At 44.1% G+C, this 20,339-nt stretch overlaps 1 protein-coding gene across 2 annotated transcripts in view; it reads right to left on the reverse strand.

Annotated features, from left to right (window-relative positions):
* Positions 1-19,647, reverse strand: part of DNAJA3 (DnaJ heat shock protein family (Hsp40) member A3) — a gene marked incomplete at its 5' end in the record, with an annotated part of 31,030 nt that extends 11,383 nt beyond the window's left edge. For both annotated transcript variants that reach the window (XM_082857260.1, XM_082857259.1), the window contains 6 exons: positions 195-342; positions 5,477-5,629; positions 6,630-6,830; positions 7,623-7,706; positions 13,420-13,553; positions 19,437-19,647. In XM_082857260.1, coding sequence (XP_082713386.1) covers positions 195-342; positions 5,477-5,629; positions 6,630-6,830; positions 7,623-7,706; positions 13,420-13,553; positions 19,437-19,647 — 931 coding nt within the window. The remainder of the gene's footprint in view (positions 1-194; positions 343-5,476; positions 5,630-6,629; positions 6,831-7,622; positions 7,707-13,419; positions 13,554-19,436) is intronic.
* Positions 19,648-20,339: the final 692 nt, after the last annotated feature.

Raw genomic sequence — 20,339 nt, forward strand, 5'->3', positions numbered from 1 at the left:
GAGTCCTTCACACAGAAGCAGAGCGGTCACGTCGGGTTCCATCTCCCCACATGACATGGGTGCAGATTTTAAGGATAACTGGTGCAGTGGAAAACGCAAGGAGACCCTGGTTCCTCCTCGAGTTTGGGCTCCAGAAACAAGGACACGATGGCCCTGGCTCCCATCCCCTGTGTGTGGAGGAGCCCCAGACCCACCGGCAGGCACAGGGATCACCACCTTCTTCTTCTGCTTGGCTTCTCCTGCTCCTCTGCACACCACACAAGGAGACGTGATGATGGAGCCCCGGCCACCACACCTCCGACATGTGGAGCGCATCACAAAAGGGCCTGTATTTATGGTTTCCTGATAAAAAGAAGAAAAATGGGAGCCTTAGACACCGGTAAACCCTGACAGCGAGGTCCTGGGACCACAATGTGCACGAGAAACATTTCACCAAAGATTCACGTGTTGCGTGCACATGCGCTAAAACATACTGCCTAAAGACACAGGTGCAGGAGCTCAAACTGTTAATCTGACTTAGAGCGCACCGACTTCTGAATCCCAAACCACAAACCTGATTATATGAGGCTGAAAAATGAGATGCTGCCTCTCTACAGAAGTTCCCGAAACTCCTGGGAGCTGAGCAAATATGCTTTAAAAAGAGTACCCCCCCCATTACAAAAGGGACAGCTGGGAAACCAGAGAAAGAAAGAGGAAAGTGACGACTGGATGCAACCCCTACCCAGAGCTGCCATTGCCCACTCCAAGGGAGAAGCAGCACTGGCCTCTCTGTCTCCCAGGGCCCCCCACTGTCCCCAGCCCCCATCACAGGTACCCTGGGAGCAAGGAGGCAAGCTGCTCCTCTCGCAGGTACTGGTGCTGCTCATGCTCCCACCCAGGGGTCTCTTCTTCCCCACCCCCCCCAGCCCCTCCCACCCCAGTCCTCCAGGAGCCTCCCCGGCTCCCAGCCCCTCGCACAGCTGGTGGGGCCTTACAATTTGTGGCCACTCCCATCAGCTCCTCACTGGGCACTGGAAATCGGTTACCTTTTTATTTAACCTAACATCCTTGGGGGTTTTTTTCTTGGTAAATTATCAAATACCTGTTGTTATAGCAAATCAAAGGATACAAACATATATTAAAAAAATTATTAATCTCCCCCCTCATCGTGATTCCCAAGGTGACCAGCTCTTGGTAGCTCAGTTTGAGGTGTTCTTTCCCACAACTCGCTCACTCACTCTCTCTTTCTCTCCATAAAAAACTTTTTAAGTAAAAATTTTATAATGACAATATATTATACTATCGCTCTGCAACTTGCTTTCCCTTTCATCTTCATGATATATCATGAACATTCCTCCAGACCAATATATATAGATTTCAATTTCCATTTTAATATTTAATTTTTGTTTTGGTGAAGAAAAAAATCTCTTCACATAGATCCTTCTGTTCTGATGTCTTAATTCTTTTTTCTAAGACAGATTCCCAAAGGTGGACTTGCTAGGACAAATATTTATTAAATTTAAAATTTTATGTGCTAGGTACTTCCCTGGTGGTCCAGTGGCTAAGACTCCCAATGCAGGGGGCCCAGGTTCGATCCTTGGTCAGCGAAATAGATCCCGCAAGCCGCAACTAAGAGTATGCATACCGCAACTAAAAATCCCGCATGCCGCAACTAAGACCCGACACAGCCAAATAAATAAATAAATAAAAAGATTTTTTAAAAAATACAATACAATTTTATGTGCTATATTTATTTGAAAAGGTCCTATGTGCGTATGGTACAAAATTCTAAAGTAGGGACTTCCCTGGTGGTGCAGGGGTTAAGAATCCCCCTGCCAATGCAGGTTCAAGCCCTGGTCCAGGAAGATCCCACATGCCGCAGAGCAACTAAGCCCGTGCGCCACAACTACTGAAGCCCATGAGCCTAGAGCCCATGCTCTGCAAAAAGAGAAGCCACTGCAATGAGAAGCCCATGCACCACAAACAGAAATAGCCCCCGCTCGCTGCAACTAGAGAAAGCCCATGTGCAGCAACGAAGACCCAACATAGCCAAAAATAAGTAAATAAATAAATTTATTTAAAAAAAAATTCTAAAGTAAAAAATGAAGGTACGGTGAAAAGCTAAATGTCCCGCTCACCCCTGGCCCCTAACCATTCCAAGTACCTTCCATAGATGCACAGCTGTAGTGATATACTTGTGCATCCTACATTTACAGACACACATTTCAAGCCATCCATCTGTGCATTACAAGTTTTCAATAAGCCCAGGTAACATACCGTGCACACAGTTCTGTGGCTTTTGCTATTTTGTTTTTAACAATTTAATAATCTCAGAAAGCACTCCTCATCAGTGTATTTTTCAGACAACTCACTCCTGGTGGTCACTGAGGCTGTCCAGTCCTTTCTTATTACACACAGGCTCCAAGGGACACCCTGTACATGTGCTATTTTCCAGGTGTGATCTATAGGCTACATCCCCACAGAGAGAGGCATATGTGCAGGTGAACAGCCACTGCAGCTGTGGCCAGGGTGGTTTCCACATCCACCATCAGTGCACACGAGTGCCACGTCCCACAAGCCTGTCAGCAGGGCCTGAACCCATCTCTGAAATGTGTGGCGAACTTCAGGCATCTCCTTAGCTCCACCTGCACTTCCCTGATCGCCAGCAAGAAACGTTTGCTGGTCACTTGCATTTCCTCTTCTCACCTTGATCTGTTTTTCTAATGAGCTGTTAGTCTTTTTCTCAATATTCTGAAAGAGCCCTTTACATATTAGGAATACTAATCCTTTAGCTATGTCTTGCAAAATTTTTTCCCCAATCTCAAACATTACATTTTGAGAGAAATACACTTCAGCTTGTCTTATCTCAATGTTCACCTAAGAAATGTGAAAAAAGAAAGTCATAGCAATTCATGGCCTTGGAGAAAGGACCTTAAAAGTGAGAGGGAATTAGGATCAATAAAAAGTATCTGTAGGGAATTCCCTGGCAGTCCAGTGGTTAGGACACGGAGCTTTCACTGCCGAGGGCCCGGGTTCAATCCCTGGTTGGGGAATTAAGATCCCATAAGCTGCCTGGCGCAGCCAAAAATGAAATAAAATAAAAAATAAAATAAAAAGTATCTGTAACAAGTGGCAGCAACTCAACTCACAAAACTGTAACCACAGGAATCCTCATCCTCTCCAAGAGCGCCCCCTAGAGGAATGTAAGCACAACTTCACTTTCTCAGACTAAGCTGTAGGAGTATTTACAGGTAACTCTGGGCACACCCATCAGTGGACTATTATTTAGCCATCAAAAAGAATGTTTAAAAATATTCAAAAATATGGAAAAATGCTTTCATTATAATAAATGAAAAAAGGGAAAAATTGCATGTATGATTCTGAACGTTGAAAATTATATACAAATAGGCAAAAATATATTCAAAGTCAAAAGACAAATACAACTAAAATCATTGGCAAAGGACTAATTCAATTAATTTATAAAGGGCTTCTACAAATGAATACGAAAAAGACCAATTACTCAATATAAAGAAGGACAAAAGATGGAATACATGCAAAAAAACAATGGCTCTCAAATCTTAGAAAAGATATTCTACTTCACACGTAATAGATACCTGTATATTCAAAAAATGAATATGAGGAATGACACTATTCAAAGGTATCCGTTGTCTATAACATGAAAAAAATAAGAACCACCTAGGCATCCAGCAACAGGGGCCTGCCTAAACAAACGGTGATGTGTCCATATAAAGGAATACCGTGGCCATAAGAAGACTGAGGCAGGGACTTCCCTGGTGGCGCAGTGGAATGATGGGGACACATCAAAAGAATACAGGAGCCAGCCAGAAGACACTTCCACAGGCCAAGTCAGGGACAGTTTGAGCATCAAAGTAAGTAATACTAATGACAGTTCAGTGAATAAAATAAGAATCCATGAGTTCATACTGATATGAATGAAAGAATGAATAAATAAATGGAGAAGAGAAAGCTCTTCCTTTCAGTAGAATGACAATAAACAAAGAAGGGATGTTGCAATCAGAAAAGCACCATTTAGGGAGATTGGGATTGACATATATACGCTAATATGTATAAAAAAGATAACTAATAAGAATGTGCTGTATAAAAAAATAAATAAAATAAAATTCAAAAATTCCAAAAAAACCCTTAAAAAACAAAAAAGAAAATCACCATTTAGCAACAGTCACAATAATCCCTGATTTAGGCAAGACTGATCCATGGATGCTGTAACTATTGGGTATAAGTTTGATGAGGAACAGGATATTTATATAGTGTCAAGGTACCTCACAACTTCCTTGTTAATTTCAATGGGAAAAATAATAAACTTTATAATGAAGAAACCCGGTGGACACTACCTTAACTGATTGTGAACAAATGTAACATCACCACTAATGAGACAAACTGACACCTCATGACTCCTGACATGATCCATGAAAAGGGCACTACATGTCTGGTGTTTCTGCAAAAAATGCATAATCTGAATTTTATCAGGATAAAACATCAGATGACCTAAATGAGGGACATCCTACAAAGCAGGTCTGTAATCCTAAAAAATGTCAGTTGTCAGAAAAGAAAGACTGAGAAGTCATTCCCGATTAAAGGAGACAAAAGATATGACAACCAGATACTATGCAAGATCACAGACTGGATACTGGGCTTGTGGAAAAAAAGAACATTATAAGGACAACTGAAAAAATCTGAATTGTACAGATAATGGTATTGTATCAACATTAAACTTCCTGATTTTGACAACTTACTGTGGTTACATAAAAGAATATTCTTGCTCTTAGCAAATATATATACCATAGGGACTTCCCTGGTGGTCCACTGGTTAAGACTCCACACTCCCAATGCAGGGAGCCCAGGTTCAACACTGGTTGGGGAACTAAGATCCCACAAACCACAACTAAGTTCGTGTGCTGCAACTACTGAGCCTGTGCACTCTAGAGCCCAAACGCCGCAACTAGAGAAGCCCATATGCCACAACAAAGAGCCCGCGCAGCCAAAAAAAAAAAATATACACACACACACACATACACACACACACATATGTACACACCACAAATGACAAAGCAAATGGGACAAAATGTTAACAACTGGTGAAGCTGGGTAGAAGGAGTAAGGGAGTGGTTCTTCATACTATTCTGTAAGTTTGAGTTATACCTGAAACTTACCAAAAAGAAAAAAATGATCACACTTCAAGCAAAATTTAAGTCCCCCTCCCCTACCCCAGGTTCAAATTATCAAAATACCCCACAATGTATTTTCAGAGAAGACAGCAGAGTTTCATTGCTTCTTCTGTATTGTTGATTAAGACAGAGCACTCCTGGGAAAATGTAGAAGATTCTAGATAAAACAGTCCCACCTAGTTATGAGCTCTCAAAGCCCTAGGTCCATTGGAGCACAGAAAAGAGGAGTGGTGGAGGGGAGCAGGAAGGGGGCAAGAGGTGGGAGGCCAGGGCCTCGGCCTCACACTCACCATGCCGGAGCCACCGCAGTAGTGGCAGTGCTGCATCTTGGTGCCGGGCTCGTTCCCTTTGCCATCACACCGCTCACAGGTATCAGTGATGTTCACGGTGAACTCCTTGTTGACACCCTTGGCAGCTTGATTGAATGTCAACTCCATGATGTACTAAAGAAATCAAGGGACCGCCTGTTATCTCTCTTAAAGTAAGGGAGAGCACTGCCCAGCAGTTTACAGTTACTTTTTCTTTTAAAGACTTTATTTTTTAAAGCAGTTTTAGGTTTACAAAATTGAGAAGGAGGTATAGAGATTTCCCACATACTTTTGCCCCCACACATGCACAGCATCCCGTTATCAACATCACTCACCAGAACGGTATTTATTTTATCAAGGATAAACCTACATTGACACAACATAATCATCCAAAGCCCACAGTTTACATTAGGGTTCACTCTTGGTTTTGGATATTCTACGGGTCTGAACAAATGTATAATAACATGTATCCTCACCATAGTATCATGCAAAGTATTTTCACTGCCCTAAAAATCCTATGCTCCACCAATTCATCTGTTCCCCTAGTTACTTTACTTTTTAACTTACTTGTACTTTATCAAGCAAGAATAGATGGGACTCAACTGATTCTGCCCTAGTCCTCAGAATTTTTAAGAGATAATATTTAAGTGAAAATGTGCTTTTCAACAAACTGAAAATGCTCACAGAAAATATTTGTACATGGTCCTTCCTAACAACTCAAACGATCCACAATCATAACTCACATCATAAAACAACTCCCCTCTCTCTTCAATTCTGATAATGTCTGAAACAAGACATAAATATGGAAGAGGCAGGACTGGCAGTAGCTCCCTATGGATTGAGCACTCCTAGAATAATGAGGCAGGCTCTAGATAAAATATTCACACTCTAACTATGGACTCTGAGAGCCTTAGGTGTTGCTGGATTAAGCAACTGTAAGAATATAGTAAAACTGTATGTACACATTATTATATGATTTTTCAAATACTGGAACCATTTCCTACCAAGATGGCTGCCTCCAAATCATCCCATTTAAGCGCTTTAGCTTTTTCTTTGAGAAAAAGAATTGGTAAAATCCGTTTGCATCACACTTGGCAGCTAAAATTTGAATGATTCTTCAAAATGAGATGCTTACCTCCTGGGGCTGATGGAACACACTCTGGAAGTCTCCAAAAGAGGAGGATGAGAACTCCCCAAAGATCTTCCTGAAGAGCTCCTCAGGGTCAACAGTGGGGCCTCCTTTCCAGTAGCTCTGCCCAGAGCTGCCGGCCCCAGGATCGAAGCCAGCAGAGCCATAGGTGTCATACTGCTTCCTCTTCACTTCATCACTCAGGACCTACCGTGAAAGGCACAGCAGTCAGGTGCTCCTGAGTCTCCCAAGGTCCAGGGACACACACACCAAGCACAGACAGTGGTATTGAATCAACATAAAATTTCCTAATCTTGACAGCTGTACTGAAGTTATGGAAAAGAATGTTCTTGTTCTTAGCGAATACACACAGAAGTACTTAGGGATAGAGAGACACCACGTCTGCGACTTATTCTCGAAAGGTCGGGGGGACGCACACTTGCGCACGCACACACACACACAAACACACACACAGAGCAGACGTAGGATATCCTACATATCCTGAACCCCTTCAGCACGGCCGAAGTCCAGGAAGGAGGTCTGCTTTCACTTAACTCTGCAATGCTCAGTGGCTGTTTCATGTCCGCTTCATCCCCCTGATTACATTCTACATTCCTCTAGGGCAGTGGTGGTCTACTTTTATAACACCCACCATCCCCACCAGACAGTGATGCCCTAAGTTAGGGATGGGAGGGGTCATCAAATAGGCACAAAACTGTTTACTCTGACAAGGAGTTCCGAGACCCAGCTACAAGTCCGAGTGGAGGGAGCTCTGTTAACACAGATTATTGGATCCTGTTCTTTGATGAGATTCCAAGTTAGATCTAATGTGAAAATTTTGGATCTGGGAATTTTTTTTTTTCCTTCAACGAGGTGATCTCGTGGGGAACACAGCCTTCCCACTGGACCTTCTGACACAGCGGTTGCCCTGGGCAGCGAGCTCTGATGCACACACACAGCGGAATGACAGTGACTGCACACACCGGTGGGCTGCATTACCTCATAGGCCTCTGCCAGCTGGGAGAACTTCTCCTTGGCTTTGGGATCATCCTTATTCGTGTCTGGGTGATATTTCTTGGCGAGCTAAGGGAGGAAATGGTAAATTACTATGGACACAAGATGATTACTAAAACAGAACCCCAGATACCAGTTACACCTCACCTCCTTTGTAGCAGTTGTCTGAGACTTTACAACCAATAGCAATTCTTAAAACAAGGTTTAAGACTTTAAAATAAACCATCTCTAACTAGACTTACTGTGATGATCATTTTAGTGTATGCAAATGTTGAGTCATTATGTTGTACACCTGAAACTAACATGTCAATTATACCTCAATAAAAACAAACTAAAAGCAAAGCACAGCCAGAATTAAGAACATACACATTGTGTTCAGCTTTCAAATTTGATCAAAAATTTATTACAAAATGACAAACTGAATTTTGGAAAAGAGAAATAAATAAATAAATAAATAAAACTATCTCTTCAAATCTGAGGTGTGTATACATTTTTCAACCACAACAAATCTCTAACAAAAAAAAAAAACTAATTCTTTAGAACTTGAGCACCTTTGTGAAAGATGCAAAAGAGTGTATCTGGTAGACTACCATCTATATAAAAAGAGAGAAAAATAACTGGATAGATAAATAGCTGTATCTGTTGTATAAATTAGTTAGAACATACACTAAGCTGAAAACACTGACTGCTCCAGGAGGGATGTGGATGAATGGGAAGGAGGGAAGACTTCTCACTGTACACTCCTTTGTACTTTTTGATTTCTGAACCAGGGGAATATATTACCTACTAAAAACACACATTTAAATATTAAAAAACAAAACAAGATCTCCCTTGGCTGTCCAGAGCACACAGGCGAGCTGAGCAGCTCTAAATGAAGGTTTCTTCTTGGCCATGCTTAGCAGTGCTGTGTGACACCTTTGTAGGTGTTCACTATGTTTGCTGCAGCTACTGATGCCTTCCAAGTCTGGGTCACCCTGATGGAGGGTGAGGAGGGCACAGAATCCTAAAGCTGAAAGCGACTCAGGAGACGTCTGGCTCCACCACTGCCGGCAACTGGCTGCTCACTTTGCTGCTGGACATGCTGGTCCTCACACCAGCACGTGGAAGGACGTCGGAGGCTGAGTGCTCAGCCAGAAGGGGGCCCTCAAGGTAGGGCAGTAGATCACGGTGGGCCACAAGGCTAGTTCCAGGCCAGGGCAAGATATACTCATGAGATCAGCACAAGGAAGAGAGGCCTTTTGCAGTCAGAAAGACCTGTGTTTTAGTCTTATATATGCCACTTATTGACTGTGTGGCCTCAGCTGCATGTCATAACCTCGCCAAGTCTTTTGCCATAAGGATTAAATGATGTAACACATGAAAAGCTTTTATCAATGTCTGACCCCAGTTATTGCTCCATAAAGCCTACTTTCTAAATTTCCGGTTTTAAATTACACAGCTAGGGCTTCCCTGGTGGCGCAGTGGTTGACAGTCTGCCAATGCAGGGGACACGGGTTCATGCCCCGGTCCGGGAAGACCCCACATGCTGCGGAGCGGCTGGGCCCGTGAGCCATGGCCGCTGAGCCTGCACGTCCGGAGCCTGTGCTCTGCAGCGGGAGAGGCCACAACAGTGAGAGGCCCGTGTACCGCAAAAAAAAAAAAAAAAAAAAAGGATGTAAATTACACAGCTTTACCTGATCTATTTACTTCCACACCTAAAAACTTGGATGGTTCCCTACTCTCTCTTAAATTAAATCTCTAGTACTTGCTAAGGGCCTCACATGCCCCCTTAAGTTGGCCCCAGGCTCCATCTCTCCAATCTTCTCCCACCCTTGTATCAGGTACCTTACCTTCCAGCTCAAGAGACACACTATTCACTATCCCAAGACAGGATCTCTGCTTCCTATCCCCAAGTCTTTCCTCATTCCCTAACAACCCAGTAAATAAAAAGATATCTCAATTTAAAAATGGGCAAAGGATCTAATACACATACAGCAAATGGCCAAAAATCACATGAAAAGGTGCTTAACATCATTAGCCACCACGGAAAAGCAAATCAAAACCACAGTGAGATACCACTTCACACTCACTAGGGTGGTTTGAATCAAAAAGACAGATAACAAGTGTTTGCGAGGATGTGGAGAAATTTGAACCTTCACATACCACTGGTGAAAATCTAAAACAGTGCAGCCTGCTTGAAATAGTCTGGCACTAGAAATAAACCCACACACCTATGGTAAATTAATCTATGACAAAGGAGGCAAGAATATACAATGGAGAAAAGACAGACTCTTCAATAAGTTGTGCTGGGAAAACTGGGCAGCTACGTGTAAAAGAATGAAATTAGAACATTCTTTAACACCATACACAAAAATAAACTCAAAATGGATCAAAGTCCTAAATGTAAGACCGGACACTATAAAACTCCTAGAGGAAAACATAGGCAGAACACTTTTTGACATAAATCGCAGCAATATCATTTTGGAACCGTCTCCTAGAGTAATGGAAATAAAAACAAAAATGGGGCTTCCCTGGTGGCGCGGTGGTTGAGAGTCTGCTTGCCTATGCAGGGGACACGGGCTCGTGCCCCGGTCCAGGAAGATCCCACATGCGGCGGAGCGGCTGGGCCCGTGAGCCATGGCCGCTGAGCCTGCGCATCCGGAGCCTGTGCTCCACAACGGGAGAGGCCACAACAGTGAGAGGCCCGCGTACCGCAAAAAAAAAGAAAAAAAAATCTACAAATGGGAAATAATTAAACTTAAAAGCTTTTGAACAGCAAAGGAAACTAAACAAAATGAAAAGACAACCTACAGAATGGGAGAAAATATTTGCAAACGATGCAACCGACAAGGGATTAATTTCCAAAACATACAAACAGCTCATACAGCTCAATATCAAAAAAACAAACAGCCCAATCAAAAAATGGGCAGAAGATCCAAATAAACATTTCTCCAAAGAAGTCATACAGATGGCCAACAGGCACATGAAAAAATGCTCAACGTTGCTAATTATTAGAGAAATGAAAATCAAAACTACAATAAGGTATCATCTCACACTGGTCAGAATAGCCATCATCAAAAAGTCTACAAAAAATAAATGCTAGAGAAGGTGTGGAGAAAAAGGAACCCTCCTACACAGCTGGTGGGAATGTAAATTGGTACAACCACTATGGACAACAGTATGGAGGTTTCTTAAAAAACTAAAAACAGAGTTACCATATGATCCAGGGATCCCACTCCTGGGCATATATCCAGAGAAAACTATAATTCAAAAAGATACATAAACCCCAACGTCTACTGCAGCACTATTTACAATAGCCAGGACATGGAAGCAACCTAAATGTCCACTGACAGATGAATGGATAAAGAAGATATGGCTTATATATATATAATGGAATATTAGTCATAAAAAGAGAATGAAATAATGCCATTTGCAGCAACATGGATAGACTTAGAGATTATCATACTAGGCGAAGTAAGTCAGACAGAGAAAGACAAATAACACATGATATCACCTATATGTGGAATCTAAAAAAAAAGATACAAATGAACTTATCTACAAAACAGAAGTAGACTCACAGACATAGAAAACAAACTTATGGTTACCAAAGGGGAAAGGGGAGAGGGAGGGATAAATTAGGAGTTTGGGATTAACATATACACACTACTATATATAAAATAGATAACTAATAAGGACCTACTGTATAGCACAGGGAACTATACTCAATATTTTGTAATAACCTGTAAGGGAAAAGAATCTGAAAAAGAATAGATATATATATTTATGTATAACTGAATCACTTTGCTGTACACCTGAAACTAACAACAGTGTAAATCAACTATATTTCAATAAAAGAAAAAAAAGAAATAGCCTGGCTGTTCCTCAAAATGTTAAACATGGCAATCGGAATTGCTATGAATTGACCCAGCAAGTCTGCTCCTAGGTATATGTATATACCCCAGAGAAATGAAAGTATAAGTCTACACAAAACTTACAGAGGAATGTTCATAGCAGCACTACTCATAATAACAAAAAGGTGGAAACAATCCAAATATCCATCAAATGATGAATAGATAAATAAAACACAGTATATCCATGCAATGGAATATTATTTGACCACTAAAAGGAATGAAGTACTGCTGCATGTTACAACATGGATGAACCTGGAAAACATTATTCTATAGTAAAAGAAACCATGGGACTTCCATGGCAGTCCAGTGGTTAAGACTCTGCGCTTCCACTGCAGGGGGTGCAGGTTAGATCCCTGATCAGGGAACTAAGATCCCACATGCCACATGGCGTGGCCAGAAAAATAAAAAATAAAGTAAAACAAACCAGTCACAAAAGTCCACATATCACATGATTTCATTTCTATGAAGTGTCCAGAATAGGTAAATCTATAGAGACAGAAAGTAGGTTAGCAATTTCAAGGGCAGAGGAGAATGGGGAATAAGGGCTTATGGTGTGGGGTTTCTTTTTGAGATATGAAAATGTTTTAAAATTGATTGTAGTAATGGTTATACAATTCTGTGAATATACTAAAAACCAGTGAACTGCACCCTTAAAAAAAAAAAAAAGTAAGAGAAGAAAGTAGCTATCCAAGCTATAAGGTCTGGTCTTGATCAGTATTTGGCTTTAAAAAAAGTTTTTTTTCTTTTTGGCCGTGCCGCTCAGCTTGCGGGATCTCAGTTCCCCAACCAGGGACCGAACCCAGGCCACGGCAGTGAAAGTGCCGAATCCTAACCACCAGACCACCAGGGAACTCCCAGTAATTTTTAAAATTTAAATTGTATTTAATTTATTAATTTTATTAAATTTTAATCTTCTTGAAGAGATGGGAACATATGTATATGTATAACTGATTCACTTTGTTATAAAGCAGAAACTAACACACCACTGTAAAGCAATTATACTCCATTAAAGATGTTAAAAAAATTTTTTAATCTTCTTTATTCTGATATGGCTTTCCTATGTTTATGGTGTTAAAGTGCTCTTTCTTTCATCAAATGACATTAATAGATTGTACTTGATTATTTTTAACACCTATATTAGGCAAAATACAAAAGCTAGCATTCCTACATCGGCGCCCTTGGTCTTTAATTTTTCTTTTATTTTGATTGTGTTCATCAGAGCAAAAGCCTGGAAACCACAGGTCTAGATAACTCACATGCCACTTTACCAATCAGCCCAATACATTCCGGGATATGGATGATGGGTTAAAAAAATGAAATAATTCTAAACCCATAAACTTTTATCTAAATGCAAAGAATGAGTACCTAAAACTTAGAGCAGCACACCTACTGACTCAGAAGATACAGAAGAGATTTAAGTACAAAAACAGCCCTGGAAAAAGATTTTTTTTTTTTTTTTTGCGGTACGCAGGCCCCTCACCACCGCGGCCTCTCTCATTGCAGAGCACAGGCTCCGGACGTGCAGGCTCAGTGGCCATGGCTCACGGGCCCAGTCACTCCACGGCATGCGGGATCCCCCCGGACCGGGACACGAACCCGCGTCCCCCGCATCGGCAGGCGGACCCCCAACCACTGCGCCACCAGGGAAGCCCAAGATTTTTTTTTTTTTTTTTAATCTCTGGTTCTGACTCTCCTTTTTTCTACAGCATTAACCAGTGTGGCCTCACGCACTTGAGGAACATGGTTCAGCAGAGCCCATCTTTCCCATCTCATTCCACACTCTCGGCTGCACACAACCGACAGGTACGGGCACACACACTGCACCCGTCAGGGTCACACTACATCCACAGCATCCCTTCTGCAGTCTCGTCTGTAAAATCTTCCATACAGACCTGGTAATAAGCTTTCTTGATCTCCTTCTGGCTGGCACTTCGGGGCACTCCTAATATCTGGTAATAATCCTCTTTGGCCAAAGGGGCGCTCGTGTGGAAGGAGGCAGTACAAAGAAAAGGGTAACTTTTTACTCCTAAAAAAGAAAAAAGGAAAGAAAATCACTCTGGGAATGTACTCAACAAAAGGAAATTGTGAGCAAACAACCAGCCAGGCAATACCTGTGAAGGAGCAAAGAGGTCACAGCTTTAGGGCCTCTTCTCCTCCAAGCCCACTGGGGACCAAACTCACTGCACTTCAAAAACAGCTAAAGCCACTGTAAACGGAGTCTACAAAAAAAAAAGTGCTGGGTGGGGCTGATTCTGCTGGATTACACTAGGGCTGTAGCCTCATTATACCTCTAAAGGAACCACCCCCAGATGGGGGCTGCACCTGGGGATGACTGAAAAGGAACAAAGCTCTCCTGTTACACGGCTGGCCGAGCACCCACCATATGCCAAGTGTTCACATAGGCCTTGTCTCACTTAAAGCTTAACGACTCCCGGGTTCTTTCTCTCCACCATGCAACCTTGGATATCTCCTTATGGGGTGGTTTTCAGAGTGTGGTCCCTGGACCAGCATCATCATCAGCTTGCTGGAAATGTAAATTCTCAGGCCCCACCCAAACCTGAATCCAAAACTCTGGAGGTGGGGTCCAGCAAGCTGTGTCTAACAAGCCCTCCAGCTGATGATTCTGTGGCACACTCAATTTGAGAACCACTGTGCTAAATAAATGGTTCTTGGTCTTTAGAGTCACAGATCTCTTTGAAAGCATCGACCCCTCCCCTAAAAACAATACATATATATAGACACACAAGGTTAAACGGCCCTGTGCCAGAACCTCTGTTTACCCCAGAGCAGACAACCCAAAAGGGATCAAAGCACATGGTAGCCCCGCCTCCATGCCCTGCCCTCCTTTCAGGCCTCCTGCATCAGAAGCTGGGAGGAAAGGCTGACAGACACATCTACTCAACTGCCCTCTGTATGGAGCAGCGAGCCAACTGGACTGTCACCAAGTGAAGGGGGGAGAGCTGCTCTACAACCTGCCTCCTAACCCCCAACCTATCCTGTGACAACTGAAGATGGGGAGCGCAGGGATGGGAGCACAAGGTGCCAAGTTATTTCAAAAGAGAGGGCAGGGCCACAAAAGAGAATGAGGATCATGAGGCAGCTCCAGGTTTTTAAGTCAAAGGTTCCCCTGCCAAGGAGAAGCTTCTAGATTCACCACTCATTCATTCAGCAAACATGCCTGCCAGGCACTGGGCTCCTCGCAGGAGACACAGCACGATCTTAATACAGTACTAGGCAATGAGGATACAAGTCTAAGCCAATGCCCTCGAGGAGCTTACCGCCCAGCAGGGGTGTGTGGGAGGCAGTGTGTGAAGTGATATGAGCACACAGGGACACAGAGTAAGAATACACAAAAGGGTCACCTAGCCAGTCTCTCAGCCTCCACACTGTTGACAACGGGATCAGGTTCCTCGTGGGAGGGGGAGGTGGGGGGGCTGTTATGGGCTGAATTGGGTCCTCCCTCCCAAATTCACATGTTGAAGTCCTAACCCCCAGCACTGCAGAACATGACTGTATTTGGAGATGGGGGTCTTTAAAGACAACCCTACCAAAACATTGATCTTGGAATTTTATAGCTTCCCGAACTGTGAAAAAATAATTTTCTATTTTTTTAAGCCACTTAGTCTGTGGTACTTAGTTATGGCAGCCCTATGTTATCTATTTATACCCTAACATACCTATGTATTTATTGTAGGATGTGTTAGCAGCATCCCTGGCCAACTAGTTATCAGTAGCACCCCCCAACCCCAAACTGGTAACTAAAACTGCAGATGTCGCCAGATGTCTCCTGGAGGGTAAAATCATCCCCAGGTGAGAACCAGTAAACCCAATCTCAGAAATTCAGAGGTCTTCTAAGGCACTTGCTGTTAAGCTGCAGAAATTAGCTCAGCTAAGGAGGGCTGGAATCCATCCAGATTTATGCCTGTAGTCCTGGCACTGTTTGCAATAGCATCCCCTTTTGCTTTCAAAAGTGCTCCATTCAGCAACTACATCATATGATCACCTTTGGTTTGGAGAGAGAAAGTGCTTGTGTAACTACAGGTACTATGATATAACTAGAGATGAGAGAGAGAGAGAGAGAGAGAGAGAGAGAGAGAGAGAGAGAGAGAGAGAGTGTGTGTGTGTGTGTGTGTGTGTGTGTGTGTGTGTTTGGTGGTGGTGGTGGTGGTGGTAGAGGGGTGGTTACAGATGTTGATGAGGATGATAATTAATAGGGCCTAGGAATAAACAGAAGGGCCTTTGAGTATGCTAAGGAGTCTGGATTTTATCCTGAGGGCAATAGGGAGCCACTGCAAGCATTAAACAGAGAACTGATCAGATTTGCATGAGAAAGAGCTCTCAAACAACAACAACAAGGATTGGGACACAACTTAAAATTCATGTATGCACAAAAGACAACCCAGGGTGTGGAGCATATCCAGGAAGGGGTCAAGAAAAAGGAAAATCAGGAGAATAAGTAGGAATGGTCAGAACGAATGATAAAATCAGAAGCAGAAAGTAAATCCGTATTTTCAGTATCCTCCATACTTGTTTTCTGTTGCTGCACCCTAGATTTCCTGGAATATGAAAAGTAGACAGTGTGGGAGAGGCAGAGACCACTGTCGTCTTTACCTGGTCAGATCTGAGAAAAACAGCAGAGCTAGTTTCTCAGTGCTCCCATACTCAACCCCCGCTTCACTCCAGGACTGAGGGGTTACCTTGACTTATCCTGCCTGTTTCCCCCACCCCTTCCAATCCAGAAGGCAGAGGCTGGTAGTGGCAAAGGTTCTGGAAGCTGCAGCTTCTACATCATGAGAAGAGAACTCAGGCTTGGGTTAGAATGGGAGACAGTAATGTGCACAACTGCATATAAAGACAAGTACATTTAACTAGCACAAGTTTGATGACTTGACATTATCCCAAAGGCATCAATGATTAGCAATGATTAGAAAGAGCTCACTTAATAGACATATTTTCCCCCAAGATATGACCAATAAATGTCTTGCCCATTTTAGAACAACCCAGAACAGGATTAGCTTCCAAGTCATTCCAAGAATGGCCAACCTTCCACTCTGGGAGAAGGTGTGAAATAACTACCTTCCATTCTGGGAGAAAAAGTCAGATTTAAAGTGTTGTTTTTAGGGACCTCCCTGGTGGCACAGTGGTTAAGAATCCGCCTGCCAATGCAGGAGACATGGGTTCAATCCCTGGTCCAGAAAGATCCCACATGCCGCAGAGCAACTAAGCCCGTGCACCACAACTACTGAGCCTGCACTCTAGAGCCCACGAGCCACAACTACTGAGCCCTCATGACACAACTACTGAAGCCCATGAGCCTAGAGCCCGTGCTCCACAACAAGAGAAGCCACTGCAATGAGAAGCCTGCACACCATAACGAAGAGTAATCGCCGCTCACTGCAACTAGAGAAAGCCTGCGCACAGCAACGAAGACCCAATGCAGCCAAATATAAATAAATAAATAAATTTTTAAAATAAATTGTTTTTACATCATCTAACTGTACTGCTGGATTTGAGATGCGATCACACACCAACGTTTGGGAGCTGAGATGATGACCTTAGATGTGGTAACAGTGCACCTTGAAGGATGCCACCTCTCACAGGTGTTCAACACTTGTTACAAAACATGCCCATTGTGGGCACTGGGCTCACTTGGGGAAAAGGACAGCTGACTGCAGTTCCTTAGTAATCACCCCATGCCAGGCTCAGTACTTAGTGCTTGTCTGTCTCTCACACATACACATACACAATTATCAAAAAATGTTCCCAAACCTGGACAAATGTGATATGAACTAATTTAGCTTAATAGGTATCTAAGGAATTAGTAATTGAGCACAAAGATGTAGTCAAATTCTATTCACAACAACCTTGACATTAGAAAACGTTGGCAAAACCTAAAAACGACCACTTTTGCTCATACTGAGAAATACAGCATGACATTAATCCAAATAATCCTGAGGAAACCTGGGCAGACTACTGCTCCATCCATCCATGAGGAAATATAGGTGGCAGGAACAGAATTTAAAAATGTGACCATTCTGGGGCTTCCCTGGTGGCGCAGTGGTTGAGAGTCCGCCTGCCGACGCAGGGGACATGGGTTCGTGCCCCGGTCCAGGAAGATCCCACATGCCGCGGAGCAGCTGGGCCCGTGAGCCATGGCCGCTGAGCCTGCGCGTCTGGAGCCTGTGCTCCGCAACGGGAGAGGCCACAACAGTGAGAAGCCCGCCTATCGCAAAAAAAAAAAAAAGGGACCATTCTGACCAAAACCACATCCAATCTCTTTGTTCTCTGCTGTATCCCCTGTACCTAGAACAGTACCTAGCATATGACAAGTCCTCAATAAATACCTGTAAATAAAAAAATTTTCAATTAAGGAATAAGAGGCACAAAAGGATTAAATAATCCACCCAGGTCGCACACACATTACTGGAGTAGTGTTCACTGTACAAGGTAATAACAATTACTGATACTTTAATTACTGGCTTTTATGTAAGCATTAAAAATTGGATCTCAATAGGAAATTACCTTGTGTAAATTACCTTGCCAGGATCCTCTAATTAATCATCTTTGTAAGTTTATAGTTTAAATATCATTTGCACAAATTCTAGGGAACACAAACATCTAGCCCAATCCAGGCACATCGTTGGTTGTTCACTGTTTCCTCCTTCCTTCCTTATCTCACTATAAGGGAAGTCACCCAACACACAGCGTAAGAACCCATCATAGCTAAACACTTAAAAGGATTAATATATACTAATTCAACATCACCTCCAGCAATTAAGAAAGCAGCAGGTTTTGAATCAAGGCTCAACTACTTTCTAGCTTTGCGACATTCTTCAAGTTAACATCTAAGCCTCAATTTTTTAATCTATAAAATAGAATTAATAGCAGTGTTTATTACATGGAAATGATCCATGCCTGGTGCATAGTAAGTGCTCAATATATATTAGTTTGCATCAATGACCAACATAAGAACTTCTTTATTTTTGAATTTTATTTATTTTTTATACAGCAGGCTCTTACTAGTTATCTACTTTATACATATTAGTGTATATATGTCAATCAAAAGGGACTTCTAAAAAACAGTATGTCCTTCAATTTACACCATGTGGTGGAGAGCGTAAGCTGTGGAAGAACAGCTCTGGATTTGGGACAACTCTCCTTATCTAACTTTATGACCTTGGGCGGGTCAACTCCTCTGCTAGAACCTCAGTTCCCCACTCTTTAAAATGGGGATGATGGGGCTTCCCTGGTGGCGCAGTGGTTGAGAGTCCGCCTGCCGATGCAGGGGACACGGGTTCGTGCCCCGGTCCGGGAAGATCCCACATGCCGCGGAGCGGCTGGGCCCGTGAGCCATGGCCGCTGAGCCTGCGCGTCCGGAGCCTGTGCTCCGCAACGGGAGAGGCCACAACAGTGAGAGGCCCGCCTACCGCAAAACAAAAACAAAAACAAAATAAAATGGGGATGATGAGCCCCACCTTGCAGGGTTGTTGTTACCATCAAGTAAGAAGCACAAAGTGTCCAGCTAGCCCATGAGCAGGTACTCACCGAATGGCAGTTACCTCTTCCCTTCCATTACAGGCTAGAAGGTAGAGGGAAGGGAAAGGAATTGGGCAGGAGAGCAGCGGCAGGCCGGAAAGAGGCCTCCAGAAATGTTTACAGAGAGGTGAAGGTTCACGGCTGCGGGGCGTTTCATCCCCGCCGCCGGAGGCTTCACGCAGCTCTCCCTCGTTTACCACCTCTGAGTAGCCACTTGGGTCTCTCTGCCTACTGCTGGCCCATCTCCCCCAAGCGATTCTGCATGTAGATCAGAAGACACGCTCCACCCCGCTACCACCGTAGTCGGAGCAAAGCGAGTCACTCCTTTCCAGGCCTTGGAGCCCCTCACTCAGGCGCTGGAGCCTGCACTCACCTGTGAGGCTGACACCCGGTCTCAATGTCAGCAGCGCCCCGGGACCGCGAGCTCCCAGGGAAGGCGCAAAGGCTGGGACGCTCAGACTGCGGCCCAGCGACGCCCCCACCACGCCCCCCATGGGCGGCCGAGCCCCCCTCCCCGCTGCAGCCGGCAGCCGCGGAGTCCCCACGGCCACCAGCAACCAGCGTGTAGAGCACCGCGCCGCCATCTTGGCCCGGGGACACTGCGCCTGCGCCACCCGGCTCAAGGCGGCCTCACGCGGACTACGCACGCGCGCAGAGCCGGCACTTCTGGGGGCGGGGCCCGCTGCGTTCACTCGCGGTGGGAGTGAGGGAGACACACGCACGCACCCGGGCGCACGCGCGCGTTGCGCGTGCGCGTCCGCACCCAATGCACTTTCTTCGTAGCAGAAGCCGAAATGATGTTTGCTCTAAAAACTGCTAATAGGTAACTTGCCTTGAAGAGCCTAGTCATTCTGTGTTGGACGATCAATACTGTGCCTTATCTGTATAAGGGCGTGGTTGAGTGCAGCCGAATGTAACTGGTCTGAGGGGCCCGGCAAGGGGCGGGACTACAAACCCCGGCGTGCAATGCGGCCGTTTGTAGCGCAGATCTCAGCATGCAGCGCGCGGCTTCCTTTCTCCTGACCCTGAGTCTTAGGTCTCCTTGCTTGAGGCTTACTCACCCGGCGTCGGCGCAAGCGGCTGCGGTCTCTGCCTTATTCCTAGATCCAGGCCTCAAGCTCACTCTCCCTCTGGATGATTCCCCACGAAAAGAACTTTGATCGCTCAGCTCTCTCCTAAGCTCATTTGTCTTTTCCAAACCTGTAGTGAACTTGGCGGTCGCTGAATGTGAGCCGAGCTACCCGAAAACGAATTTAATAAACGTTTTGGTCACCTA

This window comes from Leucopleurus acutus (assembly GCF_964270905.1).
Source record: "Leucopleurus acutus genome assembly, chromosome: 16".
Classification (NCBI taxonomy): domain Eukaryota; kingdom Metazoa; phylum Chordata; class Mammalia; order Artiodactyla; family Delphinidae; genus Leucopleurus; species Leucopleurus acutus.